We start from the raw sequence: 18,837 nt of genomic DNA, 5'->3' as shown, positions 1-18,837 counted from the left end.
TTTTTACATTGGATAAGTGAGACTCTACTGTAATAATACAAATCCAAACTCCATGCTGATATCAGTGCTAAAAATTCGGACTGTGTTAGAGACTGGATTTCAGTTTCAGTTTTCCCATACAGCTTTAGGTCATCCATGTACATCAGATGTGAAATAATAATAATAATAATAATAATAATAATAATAATAATAATAATTCCATCATCGTCATGCCATAAAAACAATAATAATTCAGTAATGATAATAATACTAATACTAGGTCCTGTAGTGCAATTCTATGGTCAATTTCTGCTAGAAGGTGACCATAAGGTGGCCTTGGAGAACTTAGAGATCCCTTTAGAGAATTCTTCCCTAATAATAATAATAATATTTCCCCATCATTATCATACCATTGCATATAGTGGTACAGTACAATATCTATATATATAAAAGGGTACTGACATTTCGGCCTAGGACAAATCAACAAAACCACATCTCAGAAACACTAAACTTGGCAGCACAACCCCTCATCCATGCCTCTACGTTCATACAGCAAAAAGCTCCAGCTACTCCAGAAAACGGCCAGGCTTTGAGACTGCAAGGCTATTCACTGCTATTCCACCTGGCCAACAAAGGATTCCCATAAGCCACAGCAACGCGTGACCGGGCAAAGCTATTAGTCATATATAATGCTTATATTGTGCTATGCTAATAATATAATTTATTGTATGTACATATAACTTGTAAGCCGCCCTGAGTCCCCTTCGGGGTGAAAAGGGCGAGATATAAATGTCACTAATACGAAATAAATCCGGAAGCAGAGAAGCCTGTCGGTTGAGTTCTCCACCCAGAGGAGTCTTTTGCAAAGCTAATGTCACTTGATGTCTCATTCCATACCAAGCATCTTGAGCGAGGATTCTTCACTGCAACTCAACGTTGCTCAGAAACACATCTCACCGGTGCTTTTGCCAGGACGGCGAAACCAACAGGTATCAGATAATATATTTCCACAAATAGTTATAGCGCCCACAGCTCAGGAGACACCATTGGCCCTCCCTCCAATGACACAGGTTATCGCGAGCGCCGTGAACATGTCTAATATATGTCCCATGTGAAGCTCCAGAAACATGTCACGCCAAGTTCGAGGATTGAAAAGGTCCTTGTTTGTCCGCCTTGATGGGATTAGACGAGGTTGAACTCATCCAAATAGCTGGCCAGGACAGCGTCCTTGATGTCCTCGAACACGGTGCTGATGTTCCGCGTGTCCGTGGCACATGTGTAGTGCGGGTAGAGGATCCGGGGCCAGGAGCTCTCGTTGGACGGCCCCGCGCCGTAGGCGTCATCCGAAGCCGCCGAAGATTGGCCGAAGACCTCGGTGTACATGTCGAGGATGAAGCGCTTGGCGGCGGCCGCGTCACGTTTCGGACCTGAGAGAGATTGCGGGTTGAGACACGGATAACACGTCAATAAGGCAGGAGTCATGGAATCGATAGTGCTAATAAAATATTAATTGAATTAATAAAACAAGGTTGAAAAGAAGGGAAACTAGACAAAGAAAGAACACACCTCTCCAGTTTATAAATAATAACAAAACGAGGCTGAAAAGAAGGGAAAATAATAATAATAATCTATATATATAAATGAGTGATGGCATCACGGTGACCAACAAAACTACAGGCCCCCCAACATCGAAATTTGACAACACAACCTATCATCCATGCCTCTAGGTTGACACAACAAAAAGAAAAGAAAAATAAAGTCCTAATTAGAGGGAAAGGAATAATTGTTTTTATCCAATTGCTGCCAGTTAGAGGACTAATCTCTGCCCACTTGGTCTCCTAGCAACCAACTCAGCCCAGGGGACAGGCAGACTTAGGCCTCAGGCCTCTTCCACAGATTATCAAATTAGCACTGGATTATATGGCAGTGTAGACTCAAGGCCCTTCCACACAGCTATATAACCCATTTATAATCTTATATTATCTGCTTTGAACTGGATTATCTTGACTCCACACTGCCATATAATCCATGACCTTGGAGGAGTCTACGGACAATGCCGGCTCTTCTGCTTAGAAATGGAGATGAGCACCAACCCCCAGAGTCAGACATGACTAGACTTAATGTCAGGGAAAACGTTTACCCTTTACCTTAACTACCACCAATTCCTCAATACTTTATTTCCCATACCACCAGACTTTGCCACAGCAACGCGTGGCTGGGCACAGCTAGTCTAGATATATAAAAATGTAATGTACGTTGTAGGACTGAGTAAACAACAAAACCACTGAACCCAATCGCACCAAATTTGGCCACAAAAGACATCGTCATCCAATCTATGTCTTACATACAAAAAAACTGGAAAATAAAGTTCAAATAATAATAATTATTATTATTATTATTATTATTATTATTATTATTATTATTATTATTATTATTATTTTATGACACAGCAAACAAGATAGATATTCCGGATTTCGTATCACAAAATCACAAGCTGAACACTTCCCAAACGTTTAGGACTGAGCCAAAGCCAGGTCTTCTCCTTGTCAGCTTTTCCTTCAATTTTGTCAAGGAACTTTCCATGCAATGTTTTGTTGTGCCAGCTGCCAGCTCTAGTTTGTAGTGCGGTTTTCTTGTACTGATTCTGCTCTAGTTTGTAGTGCGGTTTTCTTGTACTGATTCTTTGTCTGCTGTGCTTTGAAGAGTTTCTGATTTTTGACTTCAATCAAAGCAGTAATAATAATCTATACACATAATAAAAGTGAAAATATGTGTGTATATGTGTGGCTGGGGTGTCCACTCACACAGACAAGCTCCCACTTCTACAAATAGTTATATCTCCCACTTCTCAGGAGACACCAATGGCCCTCCCTCCAATGACATTGCAGGTTATGGCGAGTGCCGTGAACATGTCCAATAACCTCCACAAACACCACACTGCCCACCATCCACATGAAGGCTTTCATTTCAATCCTAGATTGTCTGTTTTTCCTCCACCACATACACCCCAGTGTTCCTGACTCTCTGCATTGGTGTGGGATTTGCATAACTCCGCCCACTGCCTCTCCTATAACCCTTTCCTATGCTTTTCTATGGCACGTAGAGAAATATTTTGAATGGGAACCGGGGAAGAATTACCTGTGAATCCCGGGAAATAGGCCGCCAAGTCCGAGCTCAGGATCTTCTCCTCCAGAATGTCTACTTTGTTGAGGAAGAGGATGATGGAGGCCTTCGAGAACCAAGGCAGGTCCAGGATGGTTCGGAAAAGATCCAGACTTTCTTGCATCCGGTTCTGATGGGAAGGAGAGGAGGCGGGAGAGCATGAATCCTAGAATCCTAGACTCGGAAGGGACCCCCAAAGGCCATCTGTCTTGATGCAGGAAAACTACCATACAAGCCCTCCCAATAGATAGTCATCCAGCCTCTGCTTAATTATTTATTTGCTATTATTTATTAGCGACATTTATATCCCGCCCTTCTCACCCTGAAGGGGACTCAGGGCGGCTTACAAGTTATAGTTACATACAATTTATCTATATATATAAAAGAGTGATGGCATCACGGCGATGGACAAAACAACAAATCTACAGCTCCCCCAAACTCTAAAATTGGCAACGCAATCCATCATCCCCGCCTCCAGTAAGATACAACATAATCAAACAAAAAACACAATCACACCACCAAAAAAACACAACAGGCAATCTGCGCACGCGCAGAAACACAGTCCTCCCAACTCTTTCCGCGCGCGCGCACACACACAGAACCGTTCCCCTCCCTCCCTCTCTTGCACCTCCTCCACCGCCGAAGCCAGGGACTCTGCAGGAGAAGGCACATCTCCGCCTCACGAGGCTGAGCTCCCCATCCTCGAATCGGGAGTTCTACTCCAAAACACCCGGAGGGCCTCAGCCGACCCTTCCCTGCCCTCACCTCTCGCCTGGAAAACAAAAAGGTCCCTCCCTCGGGACCTTCCTGGTTTTTGGCGCCAACACTGTCATTGCCGCGCCAGGCACTTCTGGGAAAGCGAGTCCTGCCTCTCTCCCTCTGTGTGGAGGGGAAGCCTTTCCCACCCCTTTCTCTTCCTCTCGGGCCTGCAGCGGCGGACGAGCACCACGTTGCCCGCCTTCCTGGCCCGGTTCCCCTCCTCCTCCTCGCCGTTGCTCAGGCCTCCTCCTGTCCTCCTCCTCCTCCGCGGGAAGAACATGGAGGCCGGCATCGGGAAGCGCGGAGGCGGGAGGAAGCCGCGACGCCCCAGGCCTGCGCCTCCACTGGAGCCCGCTCTTGCCTGGCCTACAACCCACCACCACACCGGCGCCACCTCCGGTAGGAGGGGAAGGGCCGGGATGGAGGGGCAAAGGGGAAGGGCAGACCTCACCCCGCCACGCCTCCCGCCTGGCCCCTGAGCACGTACAGAGCGCCTTCTCCTCTTCTCTTATTTACCCTTTTCCAGGGCCCGGGGGATGGCGCAAACGCCTTCCTTGCAAAATTATAAATATACAGTAGAATCTCACTTATCCAACATAAACATCCCAGCACAACATTGCATAACTGAATATGTTGGATAATAAGAACGGATTCAGGAAATCCCAATTAAACATCAAATTAGGGAATCATTATACAAATTAGCCACCAAAACATCATGTTATACAACAAATTTGACAGAAAAAGTATCACAATTTAAAACACTGAATACACAAAAATTGACTACTAAAACGCAGACTACATTGGATAATCCAGAACATTGCATTACCAAATGTTGGATAACTGAGATTCTACTGTAAGATGAAATAATTACTGTGGTGCAGTAATACACAACAATATAATCTCTACAATCACAACACTAAATAAACAACACCACTCTGAAAACGGGAATTCCAGACAGGAAACAATCAGGGCCAGCTAACACCTCCCAACAAAGTATTCCCATCGCCAAAGTCTGGCAAATCCTCTGTTTTCTGAGGGTCACAGACAGTAGAAGCACATAAAATATCACACACAACACCACTCTGAAAACAAGGAAATTCCAGAGAGGAAACAATCACGGCCAGCTAACACCTCCCAACAAAAAATTCACTCAGGGAGGAAACAGCCAGGCTTTAAAGCTACAAGGTCATTACATGCTAATCATTTTTCCTAATTGCAGCATTCATACTTCCCTCCAACAGACAAAAACAATCAAAAATATTGTATATTCACAACCTTTCGAAAATAATACCCCTGATGGTGCAGCGTGTTAAAGCGCTGAGCTGCTAAACTTCTGGACCGAAAGGTTGCAGGTTTGAATTCGAGGAACAGACAGAGCCCCCACTGTTAGCCCCAACTTCTCCCAACCCTAAAGTTCAAAAACATTCAAATGAGAGTAGATGAATAGGTACCACTCCAGCGGAAAGGTTACGGTACTCCATGCAGTCATACCACATGACCTTGGAGGAGTCTACGGACAACGCCAGCTCTTCAAGCTTACAAATAGAGATAACCACTAACCCCCAAAGTCGGACACGACTGGACTTAATGTCAGGGGAAAACGTTTACTCTTTACCTTAACTACCACCAATTCCTCAATACTTTATTTCCCATACCACCAGACTTCGCCACAGCAACGCGTGGCCGGGCACAGCTAGTATATATATATAAATGTAATGTACGTTTGTAGGATTGAGTAAACAACAAAACCACTGAACCCAATCGCACCAAATTTGGCCACAAAAGACATAGTCATCCAATCTATGTCTTTCAAACAAAAAAACCTGGAAAAAACATGGGTTAATCTATATATATAAAAATGTGATGTACGTTTGTAGGACTGAGTAAACAACAAAACCACTGAACCCAATAGCACCAAATTTGGCCACAAAAGACATAGTCGTCCAATCTATGTCTTTCAAACAAAAAAGCCCGGAAAATCAAGTCCAAATTAGAGAACGAGGAAGAGTCGTTTTCAACCCTGGTTGCTGGTCAGAAGGGTAGGCCCCGCCCCCTTCAGGCCCCGCCCACTTCGTCTCCTAGCAACCCTCTTGGCCACAATGGTGCCGAGGTACAGCCAGGGTTCAGGTTTTGAGGCTGTAAGGCTATTCACTGCTATTCCACCTGGCCAACAAAGCATTCCCATAAGCCACAGCAACGCGTGGCCGGGCACAGCTAATAATAATAATAATAATAATAATAATAATAATAATAATAATAATAATAATTGGTAGCATGTCATAGGAGTCCATAGATTCGTAAGAGACGCCAAGGCCCACCCAGTACAACCCTTCTGCCAGAGATGAAGACACCATTATATTATATTATATTATATTATATTATATTATATTATATTATATTATATTATATTATATTATATTATATCTATATATATAAAAATGTAATGTGCGTTTTTCCCATGGAGTAAACTACAAAACCACTGGACCAAATCACACCGAATTTGGCCACAAAGGACATAGTCATCCCATCTATGTCTTTCAATCAAAAAAGTCTTGTCTGGATTTTCGTCCATTTTAATGTCAATTATCTTCTATCTATCTATATAAAAATGTAATGTGCGTTTTTCCCCTGGAGTAAACAACAAAACCACTGGACCAAATCGCACCAAATTTGGCCACAAAGGACATAGTCATCCCATCTATGTCTTTCAATCAAAAAAACCTAGAAAAATAAAGTCCACATAACAGAAAACACTCCCGTTGCTTACTGCACATGCGCAGAGAACTCCTGGGGACCTCATAGCTGTGTGCGGAGCCTAACACCACTTTTAAAAAATGTTGCCATGATGGAACAGCCTTGCAGCTTCAAAGCCAGGCTGCTTCCTAACCAGAGGGATTCCTAATATATATTATATTATGTTATTAGTACAGCACAATAGAAGCATTCTATAAGCATTATATATTATTATATTGTACTATATGACTATATTGCAATATTATTAGTAATATTACACGTAATATAAATATACAATCATAATAGTGTATTATTATTATATTGTATTACATTATCATATTATTATCAATATTATATGTATACTAGCTGTGCCCGGCCACGCGGACTTTATTTTTCTTTTCTTTTTGTTGTATGAACGTAGAGGCGTAGATGAGAGGTTGTGCTGCCAATTTTTGAGGTTGTGGGGCATTTAGTTTAGTTGTTTTGTCCGGTGCCGTGATTCCATTACCCTTTTATATATAGAGAGAGATTACATCTATATATATAAAAGGGTAATGGAATCACGGCATCGGACAAAACAACTAAACTTTTGGCCGAGGACAAAACAACAAAACTACACATCCCAGAAACACTAAACTTGGCAGCACAACCCCTCATCCATGCCTCTACGTTCATACAACAAAAAGCTCCAGCTACTCCAGAAAACGGCCAGGCTTTGAGACTGCAAGGCTATTCACTGCTATTCCACCTGGCCAACAAAGGATTCCCATAAGCCATAGCAACACATGGCCGGGCAAAGCTAATATATTATAATATTAGTATAGTATAACGTGAGTATTATATATTATTATATTGTTAAATTGATACAGGAAACTAATAATACTAATAATAGAATCCTAGAGTTGGAAGAGACCCCCAAGGGCCATCCAGACCAAATCCCTTCTGCAGGAAAAACACAATCAAAACACTCTCAACAGATGGCCATCCAGCCTCCACAGAAAGAGCCTCCACCGGATTCCGAGGCAGTGAGTTCCACTGTTCAATTCAAACCAGGTTTAATTTCCCTCCCTGGGCCTTACTTCACTGCTGTTCTCCTCCAGGGATTGGTCGTATTCGCTGAGCGACGCCAAGTAGATCAACGCGATCACGTTTTCGAAGCAGTGGATCCACTTCCGGCGCTCCGACTTCTGCCCGCCGACGTCGACAATCCTACAAACAGAAGATGTTGTGAAGGTTACTCGTGGTTTCATCTATGCTGACGATCATGCCATCACTTGAAATGGTTGAATAGAAGCTCTCCGAAGCTTTAGAAACCAGCGGATTCTACGTGTTCCAACTATCAGCATGCTCCGCCACTGGGTGATCTCTAACGATACCCAAAGCTATGTTTTCTCACCTTAGTGTGACCTTTTGGACCAGGAAACAGTACTCGTTGATGCCGGTGGTCGGGACGCGGGTCCGTAAGATATCCTGGGCGCTGGGCACATAACCCTCCGCTGCAATGCGCTCGAGGTGCGACAGGAAACTGAAAGACAAGAGCCACCAGAATCACGAGACCGAAATCCATCCAGATTTCTGCGCAGGGTTCCATACTTCGCGCTTTAACAACACAACCGTCCAATGCTAAGGCTTCCCCGTCTGCGCAGGGTTCTGTACTTCGCACTTTAACAACACAACCGTTCAATGCTAAGGCTTCCCGCCAAATGGAACTGTATTCAACTCTCGTAGATCCGATTTTATCCTCAAGGGACGGGGCGAAGGGACTTACTAAGGGGTGGAATCCAGCAGGTGATACTCCCTCCGCCTCAGGTAGCAGGTGCGAATCCCGGCATCCTTCCAGAGGCTGGCGATGCTCCTCGCTTGCTCCGCTTCTAACGTAGTGGCCTTGTAGGCATCGACTCCCAGGAGCAACCGGGCCTTTTGCTAGGAAGGAAATCAAAATCGAATTGGGTTAAATCAAAAACCCAACCTATACACTCATGGATGGGAGGCGATTCGACCAGTTGAGAGCTTGGAAATGGTTGAACAGAAGCTCTCAGAAGCTTTAGGTGGTCTTACTGCCTATGACTGAAAAACCACTTGAGAGCTTGGAAATCATAGAATCATAGAATCATAGAATAGTAGAGTTGGAAGAGACCACATGGGCCATCTAGTCCAACCCCCTGCTAAGAAGCAGGAAATCGCATTCAAAGCACCCCCGACAGATGGCCATCCAGCCTCTGCTTAAAAGCCTCCAAGGAAGGAGCCTCCACCACGGCCCCGGGGAGAGAGTTCCACTGTCGAACAGCCCTTCTCACAGTGAGGAAGTTCTTCCTGATGTTCAGGTGGAATCTCCTTTCCTGTAGTTTGAAGCCTTGTCCTAGTCTGCAGGGCAGCAGAAAACAAGCTCCCTCCCTCCTCCCTATGACTTCCCTTCACGTATTTGTAGATGGCTCTCATGTCTCCTCTCAGCCTTCTCTTCTGCAGGCTAAACATGCCCAGCTCTTTAAGCCGCTCCTCATAGGGCTTGTTCTCCAGACCCTTAATCATTTTAGTTGCCCTCCTCTGGACGCTTTCCAGCTTGTCAACATCTCCCTTCAACTGTGGTGCCCAAAATTGGACACAGTGTGATTCCAGGTAAAGTGGTCTGACCAAGGCAGAATAGAAAGAGGGGGAGCATGACTTCCCTGGATCTAGACGCTATTCCCCTCTTGATGCAGGCCAGAATCCCATTGGCTTTTTTAGCAGCCGCATCACATTGTTGGCTCATGTTCATCTTCCTCCCCACGAGGACTCCAAGGTCTTTTTCGCACACACTGCTGTCAAGCCAGGCATCGTCCCCCATTCTGTCTCTTTGATTTCCATTTTTTCTGCCGAAGTGAAGTATCTTGCATTTGTCCCTGTTGAACTTCATTTTGTTAGTTTCGGCCCATCTCTCTAGTCTGTCAAGATCGTTTTGAATTCTGCTCCTGTCTTCTGGAGTGTTAGCTATCCCTCCCAGTTTTGTGTCGTCTGCAAACTTGATGATCGTGCCTTCTAACCCTTCGTCTAAGTCGTTAATAAAGATGTTGAACAGAACCGGGCCCAGGACGGAGCCCTGCGGCACTCCACTTGTCACTTCTTTCCATGATGAAGACGACGCATTGGTGAGCACCCTTTGGGTTCGTTCGCTTAGCCAATTACAGATCCACCTAACCGTTACAGATCCACCTAACCTAAATGGTTGAACAGAAGCTCTCCGAAGCTTTAGGTGGTCTTACTGCCTATTAGTGAAAAACCAGTTGAGAGCTTGGAAATGGTTGAACAGAAGCTCTCCGAAGCTTTAGGTGGTCTTACTGCCTATTACTGAAAAACCAGTTGAGAGCTTGGAAATGGTTGAACAGAAGCTCTCCGAAGCTTTAGGTGGTCTTACTGCCTATTAGTGAAAAACCAGTTGAGAGCTTGGAAATGGTTGAACAGAAGCTCTCCGAAGCTTTAGGTGGTCTTACTGCCTATGACTGAAAAACCAGTTGAGAGCTTGGAAATGGTTGAACAGAAGCTCTCCGAAGCTTTAGGTGGTCTTACTGCCTATGACTGAAAAACCAGTTGAGAGCTTGGAAATGGTTGAACAGAAGCTCTCCGAAGCTTTAGGTGGTCTTACTGCCTATGACTGAAAAACCAGTTGAGAGCTTGGAAATGGTTGAACAGAAGCTCTCCGAAGCTTTAGGTGGTCTTACTGCCTATGACTGAAAAACCAGTTGAGAGCTTGGAAATGGTTGAACAGAAGCTCTCCGAAGCTTTAGGTGGTCTTACTGCCTATTACTGAAAAACCAGTTGAGAGCTTGGAAATGGTTGAACAGAAGCTCTCCGAAGCTTTAGGTGGTCTTACTGCCTATTACTGAAAAACCAGTTGATCCCTAATCCATCTAAAACAGATGTGTGCTTTTCACCCGAAGATCAGAGAGTTTCATCTACCCGTCGCCACTCAAACTGGGTTCCAACTCACCACGTTCTCCGGACTTTCATACGGGATCTGTAGAGTCTCCATGGCCTTGATCATGGCCTGGATGGACATGAAGATGTTCTGGTAGACGATCTTGGCGAAGGCCTTGCGGTCCTCCTCTGTGTAGCCCACCCCGTGGATGATCCGCATCTGTTTGATGAAGGTGCTCTTCCCGCTCTCGCCGGTGCCTAAAGAGGAGCAGAAGAATCGACCTGATTATTTGGGATGTATAGTTCACCTGCAATCTAAGAGCACTCTGAACTCCACCAAAGATGGAATTGGACCAGACTTGGCACACCGAACCCCCATGACCAGCAAAAGATACAGGAGGTGTTTGGGGAAAATTCATCTTGATTTATGAGAATTGTAGTTCACCTACATCCAGAGAGCACGGCGAACCCAAACACCAATGGATCTGGACCAACTTGGCACACAGACCTGATATGTCAAAATTTGATGACTGGAGGGGTTTGGGTTAGGGTTAGGGAGCGGACCTTCCTTTCTGGGAGTTGTAGTTCACCCACAACCAGGGAAACTGTGACCTCCACTGATGATGGATCTGGACCAAATTTTGTACACAGAACCCCCATGACTCACTCAACCTACTGAGTTTGAGGGGACTGACTCACCATAGTGGGAGTTGTAGTTTACCCTACAGCCGGGGAGCACATTGAACCCCACCCATGATGCATCCAGAGCAAAATTGCCCAAACCTTAAGTATCTGGGAGTTTACCTGGCATGATGTGAGTTGTAGTTCACCCATAACCTTATGCATTTTGTGCTATAAAAATGTAATGTACGTTTGTAGGACTGAATAAACAACACTGAACCACTGGACCAAATCACACCAAATTTGGCCACAAAGGACATAGTCATCCAACCTATGTTTTTCAATCAAAAAAATCCTGGAAAAGAAATTAGAGAACGAGGAAGAGCCGTTTTCAACCCTGGTTGCTGGTCAGAAGGGTAGGCCCCGCCCCCTTTAGGCCCCGCCCACTTTGTCTCCTAGTAACCCCACTGGGGTACAGCCAGGGTTCAGGCTTTTGAGGCTGCAAGGCTATTCATTGCTATTCCGCTTGGCCAACAAAGCATTCCCATAAGCCACAGCAACACGTGTCAGGGCACAGCTAATAGTAATCTATATATATATAATAAAAGTGAAATCGGAGTATGTATCAGCGTTTTGATTGGCCTGGCGGAATATGTGCTCGCGTTTTGATTGGCCTGGCGGAATATGGATCAGCTTTCTGATTGGCCGGCCGGAATATGGGCCAGCTCTGATTGGCCGCCACTTTCACAGGCCACTGGGATTGCTGAGGGAAAAACTACTACCAACTGGCTTCGTTCGGCCTACTTATCTCCTCAGAATGATGCTAGCTTTGGGACAGTTAACAGCTTTCGGCCTACACTTTGGTAATAAAAAACACCACTGGGACCACCAGGAAGGCCGGACCTGGACCAAACTTGACACACATCACCCCTACGATCCATGAACCCACTGACAACGGATGGCCCCCTTTGGCCCCTCTGCTGACATGTTTAAGGCCTTCCAGGCTGGCCCCACGCCGCTAGGCCCAAAAGGGGACGCCATCTTGCCTCAGCTTTCAACTTCTTTGTAAGGCCCTACTTTCCTCAAAAGACAGCAGAGAACATTGTTATTATCTTTTTAATGATATGCTTATGAACACTTCTAGCCCCGAAAGCCCCAATCCAAGCTGCCTTAGATCATTTTGCTAACACGTTTCAGGCCTTGCAGCCTGGCTCCATTGTGCTAGGCCGCAAAAGAGGCGGCCATCTTCCCTGTTCCAAACAGAGCAGCTTTTGCCTGTGTCTTTTGGATACAGCACTCTCCTTCCACAAGGTCAGGCGGCAGTACGTAAATAGGTTGATCCACTGCGACGGCACTTCCTCATTCCAACGTCATAAATTAGTTAAATTTGCCTCCCCACTTTATAAGAGGTACCTTATTTCCTACTTGATAGATGCAACTATCTTTCGGGTTGCTAGGTCCTTTGGCTCTGGGAGTTATAGTTCACCCTTATATAGACAGCACTGAACCCAGCCAACTTCGGATCTGGACCAAACTTGGCACACGGCCTCATCATGCCCAACTGTACATACAGGCAGGGTTTCGGGGTGATTCTCCTTTGGCTCTGGGAGTTGTAGTTCACCCTTATATAAACAGCACTGAACCCAGCTGATGATGGATCTGGACCAAACTTAAGTGATATTTCCTCACATCCCCAAACAACTCAATGCCGTCGACTAATAACCCGGGCACCGCCGGGACCCCAAGCTATTATTATTAATAATAATAATAACAAGCAGTCAAAGAAGAGGAATTGGCTACGTCTCCCACAACTTCCTGCAGCTCTTAATAATAATAATAATAATAATAATAATAATAATAATAATAAGTAAAACAAGCAGTCAAAGAAGAAGAACATGCCCTGGCAGAAGATGTAAAGCAAAGTGAAGAACCTGCTTTAACTGAAGTCAAAAATCAGAAACTCCTCAAAGCACAGCAGACAAAAAACCAGTACAAGAAAACCGCACTACAAACTAGAGCTGACAGCTGGCACAACAAAACATTGCATGGAAAGTTCCTTGACAAAATTGAAGGAAAAGCTGAGAAGGAGAAGACCTGGCTCTGGCTCACGAATGGGACCCTGAAGAAGGAGACAGAAGGCCTGATCCTTGCAGCCCAGGAGCAAGACATCAGGACAAAGGCCATTCAGGCCAAGATCGAAAACCGATGATGACCCAAAATGCAGACTGTGCAAGGAAACCGACGAAACCATGGATCATATCCTCAGCTGCTGTAAGAAAATCGCACAGACAGACTACAAACAGAGGCACAACCATGTGGCCCAAATGATTCATTGAAACTTATGCCTCAAGTACCACCTCCCAGCAGCAAAGACCTGGTGGGATCACAAACCTGCAAAAGTATTGGAAAATGAACACGCAAAGATACTGTGGGACTTCTGAATCCAGACTGACAAAGTTCTGGAACTCAACACACCAGACATCACAGTTGTGGAAAAGAAAAAGGTCTGGATCATAGATGTCGCCATCCCAGGTGACAGTCGCATTGACGAAAAACAACAGGAAAAACTCAGCCGCTCTCAGGACCTCAAGATTGAACTTCAAAGACTCTGGCAGAAACCAGGGCAGGTGGTCCCGGTGGTGATGGGCACACTGGGTGCCGTGCCAAAAGATCTCAGCTGGCATTTGGAAACGATAGACATTGACATAATTACAATCTGCCAACTGCAAAAGGCCACCCTACTGGGATCTGCACACATCATCCAAAAATACATCACACAGTCCTAGACACTTGGGAAGTGTTCGACTTGTGATTTTGTGATACGAAATCCAGCATATTTATCTTGTCTGCTGTGTCATAATAAAATAATAATAATAATAATAATAATAATAATAATAATAATAATAATAATAATAATAATAATAAATGGGCGCTCACCCAGCAAAAGGAGCTTCAGTTCCCACCGGTCCTTCTTCTTTTGCTCCTGGAGAAGCCGGTTGATCTCTCTGTCGATGGCGACGGCTCTCTTCTCGTCCTCCGACAAAAGGCAAAAGCACCAGAACATGATGGAAGGAGTTTCGGGGATATATCCAGATCGGGACGCATGAAAATGCGGATAAAGTCGCCTTCCGAATGTTCTCGGACGGCGAATCTTTCCGCCACCCTGGAAGGAGGTGCCCACCTCCAGATCGGATTTCAGCAGAAAGAACGGATCCGGAGAATTGTTTAGATCACGGTCCCATGGTCTGCAAGCCTTGATCATAGCCTTGCGCCATTCCCTTGCTCAAGAGGAGAAAAAACAATGGAAATTCAAGATTATTCCCCAACATTTCACAGACGAAGACTTGAGCCAAGAGGTCACGATAATAATAATAATAATAATAATAATAATAATAATAATAATAATAATAATAATGTCTGCAAGATGGTTTGAATGAACGAAGATAAGAGAAGCCACCTCCGAGTGGTTTTGCTAATGCTAGATCTACACTGATACAACAACAATAATAATAATAATAATAATAATAATAATAATAATAATAATAATAATAATAATGTGTTAATAATAATAATAATACTAATAGAGTGTCTGCAAGATGGTTTGAATGCATGAAGATAAGAGAAGCCACCTCCAAGTAGTTTTGCTAAGGCTAGATCTACACTGATACAATAATAATAATAATAATAATAATAATAATAATAATAATAATAATAATAATAATATCTATCTTGTTTGCTGTGTCATAATAAAATAATAATAATAATAATAATAATAATAATAATAATAATAATAATAATAATAATAATAATGTGGTGGTGGTGGTGGTGATGATGATGATGATGATGATGATAATAATAATAGAGTGTGCTGTGGACTCATCTTGTATTCAAATAACAATAATAATAATTTGTCAATAATAATAATAATAGAGTGTGCTGTGGACTCATCTTGTGTTTCAAATAATAATAATAATAATAATAATGTGTTAATAATAATAATAATGTGTTAATAATAATAATACAATAATAATAATAGAGTGTGCTGTGGACTCATCGTGTTTCAAATAATAATAATAATAATGTGATGATGATGATGATAATAATAATAATAATAATAATAATAATAATAATAGAGTGTGCTGTGGACTCATCTTGTGTTTCTAATAATAATAATAATAATAATAATAATAATAATAATAATAATAATAACTAAATCCAGCATCTATCTTGTTTGCTGTGTCATACAATGTCATTGCGTCAATCATAATTCATAATAATAATACATTATTATTATTATTATTATTATTATTATTATTATTATTATCCCGACAGATGGCCATCCAATCCGACCCCCTTCTGTCATCAAGGAAGGCACCATCCTATCCTTCCCGACAGATGGCCACCCACTCCGAACCCCTCCTGCTATTAAGGACAGCACCAACTGATCCCTCCCGAAAGATGGCCATTTAAATACCTTCTCCGGACTCCTATGCCGTCTCCTTAATTTTTCGGTGGCATCTCTTTTCCTGCCATTTGAACTCGTGGCTCCGTCGTGTCTCAGCTCAACGCAACTTCTGTTCAAATATTTCCGTATGTCTCTTCTCCACCTTCGCTTCTCCAGACTAAACATTTCCCGGTTCTCTACGCCGTTCCATATAAGGCATAATTTCCAAGCCATTGTGGTTGCCTTCTCTTACATGGCTTTGCCCACAACTGGACATACAGTATTATTATTATTATTATTATTATTATTATTATTATTATTATTATTATTATTATTTTATTATGACACAGCAAACAAGATAGATATCTTGAGGTCCTGATAGCGACTGAGTTTTTCCTGTTGCTTTTTGTCAATGTGACTGTCACCTGGGATGGCAACATCAATGATCCAAACCTTTTTCTTTTCCACAACTGTGATGTCTGGTGGGTTGTGTTCCAGAACTTTGTCAGTCTGGATTCAGAAGTCCCGCAGTATCTTTGCGTGCTCATTTTCCAATCCTTTTGCAGGTTTGAGATCCCACCAGTTCTTTGCTGCTGGGAGGTGGGACTTGAGGCATAAGTTCCATTGAATCCTTTGGGCCACAGAGTTGTGCCTCTGTTTGTAGTCTGTCTGTGCAATTTTCTTACAGCAGCTGAGAATATGATCCATGGTTTTGTCGGTTTCCTTGCACAGTCTGCATTTTGGGTCATCAGCTGCTTTTTGGATCTTGGCCTGAATTGCCTTTGTTCTGATGTCTTGCTCCTGGGCTGCGAGGATCAGGCCTTCTGTCTCCTTCTTCAGGGTCCCATTCGTGAGCCAGAGCCAGGTCTTCTCCTTATCAGCTTTTCCTTCAGTTTTGTCAAGGAACTTTGCATGCAATGTTTTGTTGTGCCAGCTGTCAGCAATAGTTTGTAGTGCGGTTTTCTTGTACTGATTCTGCTCTAGTTTGTAGTGCGGTTTTCTTGTACTGATTCTGCTCTAGTTTGTAGTGTGGTTTTCTTGTACTGATTCTTTGTCTGCTGTGCTTTGAGGAGTTTCTGATGTTTGACTTCAATCAAAGCAGGTTCTTCACTTTGCTTTACATCTTCTGCCAGGGCATGTTCTTCTTCTTTGACTGGTTGTTTGACTTGTAAGAGTCCTCTGCCCCTTGATCTTCTAGGCAGATATAGCCGGTCAACATCACTGCGAGGGTGCAGTGAATGATGAATGGTCATGATATTTATTATTATTATTATTATTATTATTATTATTATTATTATTATTATTCCAGGTGAGTAGAAATAGACACTGAGCTCCTATGGGGGCAGCCTAGAATCGCATTGGCCTTTTTCACTGCCACATCTCCTTCTTGGCTTGTGTTGGTGGAATGGAGCAGAGTCACACTTTCACTGGAGACCTTTAAACAGAGGCTGGGTGGCCATCTGTCGGGAGGGATCGGATGGTGTCTTCCCGCATGATAAAATGGGGTCAGACTAGATGGTCTTTGGGTTCTCTGCCATCTATAGGGTTCTACGATTTTATATGCCAATTTCTCTATAAACGTTGTAATGTTTATGAGGATGGGTGGCCATCTGTCGGGAGGGATCAGATGGTGTTTTCCCGCATGATAGCACACGGTTAGACTAGATGGCCCTTGGGGTTTCTTCCAGGTCTAAAATTCTATAATTATTAATCAGAATCATAGAATAATAATAATAATAATAATAATAATAATAATAATAATAATAATGTTTATGAGGCCAGATGGCCATCTATCAGGAGAGATCGGATGGTGTCTTCCCGCATGATAAAATAGAGTCAGACTAGATGGTCTTTGGGGTCTCTTCCATCTATAGGATTCTATGATTATTAATCATAATCATAGAATAATAATAATAATAATAATAATAATAATAATAATAATAATGATGATGATGTTTATGAGGCTGGGTGGCCATCTGTCGGGAGGGATCGGATGGTGTCTTCTCACCTGAAAGAACGGGGTCAGAAGAGATGGCCCTTGGGGTCTCTTCCAGCTCTACGATCCTATGATTATTAATCATAATCATAGAATAATAATAATAATAATAATAATAATAATAATGTCGTTGAGGCTGGGTGGCCATCTGTCGGGAGGGATCAAATAGTGTCTTCCCGCATGATAGACTTGGGTCGGACTAGATGGCCCTTGGGGTCTCTTCCAGCTCTAAAATTCTGATTATTAATCATAATCATAGAATAATAATAATAATAATGTCTATGAGGCTGGGTGGCCATCTGTCGGGAGGGATCGGATGGTGTCTTCCCACATGATAGAACTGGGTCAGACTAGATGGCTGTTGGGGTCTCTTCTAGCTCTAAAATTTTATGATTATTAATCGTAATCATAGAATAATAATACTAATAATAATAATAATAATGTCTATGAGGCTGGGTGGCCATCTGTCGGGAGGGATCGAATGGTGTCTTCCCACATGACAGAATGGGGACGGACTAGATGGCCCTTGGGGTCTCTTCCAGCTCTAAAATTCTATGATTATTAATCATAATCATAGAATAATAATAATAATAATAATAATAATAATAATAATAATAATAATAATGATGTTTATGAGGCTGGGTGGCCATCTGTCGGGAGGGATCGGATGGTGTCTTCCCACATGATAGAACGGGGTGGCCCTTGGGGTCTCTTCCAACTCTAGGATTCTATGATGAAGAACACAAAACGCAGCACACAACGATCTCAACACACTATAACAATTGAATCTGAATGAAGAGAGTTGGATTTCCTGCAGCAGGGAGTTCCACAGGCCCTGCCTTGCGTCGGGACTTACCGTGATGGCAAAAACGGCGGGGCTTTTGAGGTCCTTTGGGGTCGATTCCGAGCCCCAAAGGAAGGTCCGAGGACGCTTGTCTTTCTGTTTGAAAAGTTTGCAAATGCTCTCCTTCCTCCTTTTTCGAAACTTGCAAAACCTCCGCCGGAAGAAGAAGAAGAAGAAGAAGAAGAACCCAAGCCGGAAGGAAGGTTGTTTGTGCAAAAGGATAACAAAGCTTTGAAGCCAAGGGTGAGACGATATGCGATCGAATGCATACACGGTACATATTTTATTTGTAGTGCTGGATGGCCTTCTGTCGGGAGTGCTTTGACTGTCCTTTTCCTTTGTAGCAGAATGGGGCTGGGTTGGGTGGCCTTACTTTAGGATTCTTTCAATAATAATAATAATAATACG

The 18,837-nt window shown here is 43.3% G+C and overlaps 1 protein-coding gene across 1 annotated transcript; it reads right to left on the bottom strand.

Moving 5' to 3' along the window:
* Nucleotides 1-683: 683 nt before the first annotated feature.
* Nucleotides 684-18,580, bottom strand: gna15 (G protein subunit alpha 15). Its single transcript, XM_008122578.3, has 8 exons — nucleotides 18,442-18,580; nucleotides 14,083-14,427; nucleotides 10,598-10,782; nucleotides 8,402-8,556; nucleotides 8,030-8,158; nucleotides 7,713-7,842; nucleotides 3,118-3,271; nucleotides 684-1,406 (listed from the first exon to the last, which is right to left on the bottom strand). Exons 2-8 carry the CDS (start codon nucleotides 14,405-14,407, stop codon nucleotides 1,162-1,164), a joined length of 1,323 nt encoding a protein of 440 aa, XP_008120785.2. The 5' UTR covers nucleotides 14,408-14,427; nucleotides 18,442-18,580; the 3' UTR covers nucleotides 684-1,161.
* Between the last annotated feature and the right edge of the window lie 257 nt (nucleotides 18,581-18,837).

The sequence above is a fragment of the Anolis carolinensis genome, unplaced genomic scaffold (genome assembly GCF_035594765.1).
Source record: "Anolis carolinensis isolate JA03-04 unplaced genomic scaffold, rAnoCar3.1.pri scaffold_7, whole genome shotgun sequence".
In the NCBI taxonomy this organism is placed as follows: domain Eukaryota; kingdom Metazoa; phylum Chordata; class Lepidosauria; order Squamata; family Dactyloidae; genus Anolis; species Anolis carolinensis.
This window is presented reverse-complemented; position numbering and strand designations above follow the sequence as displayed.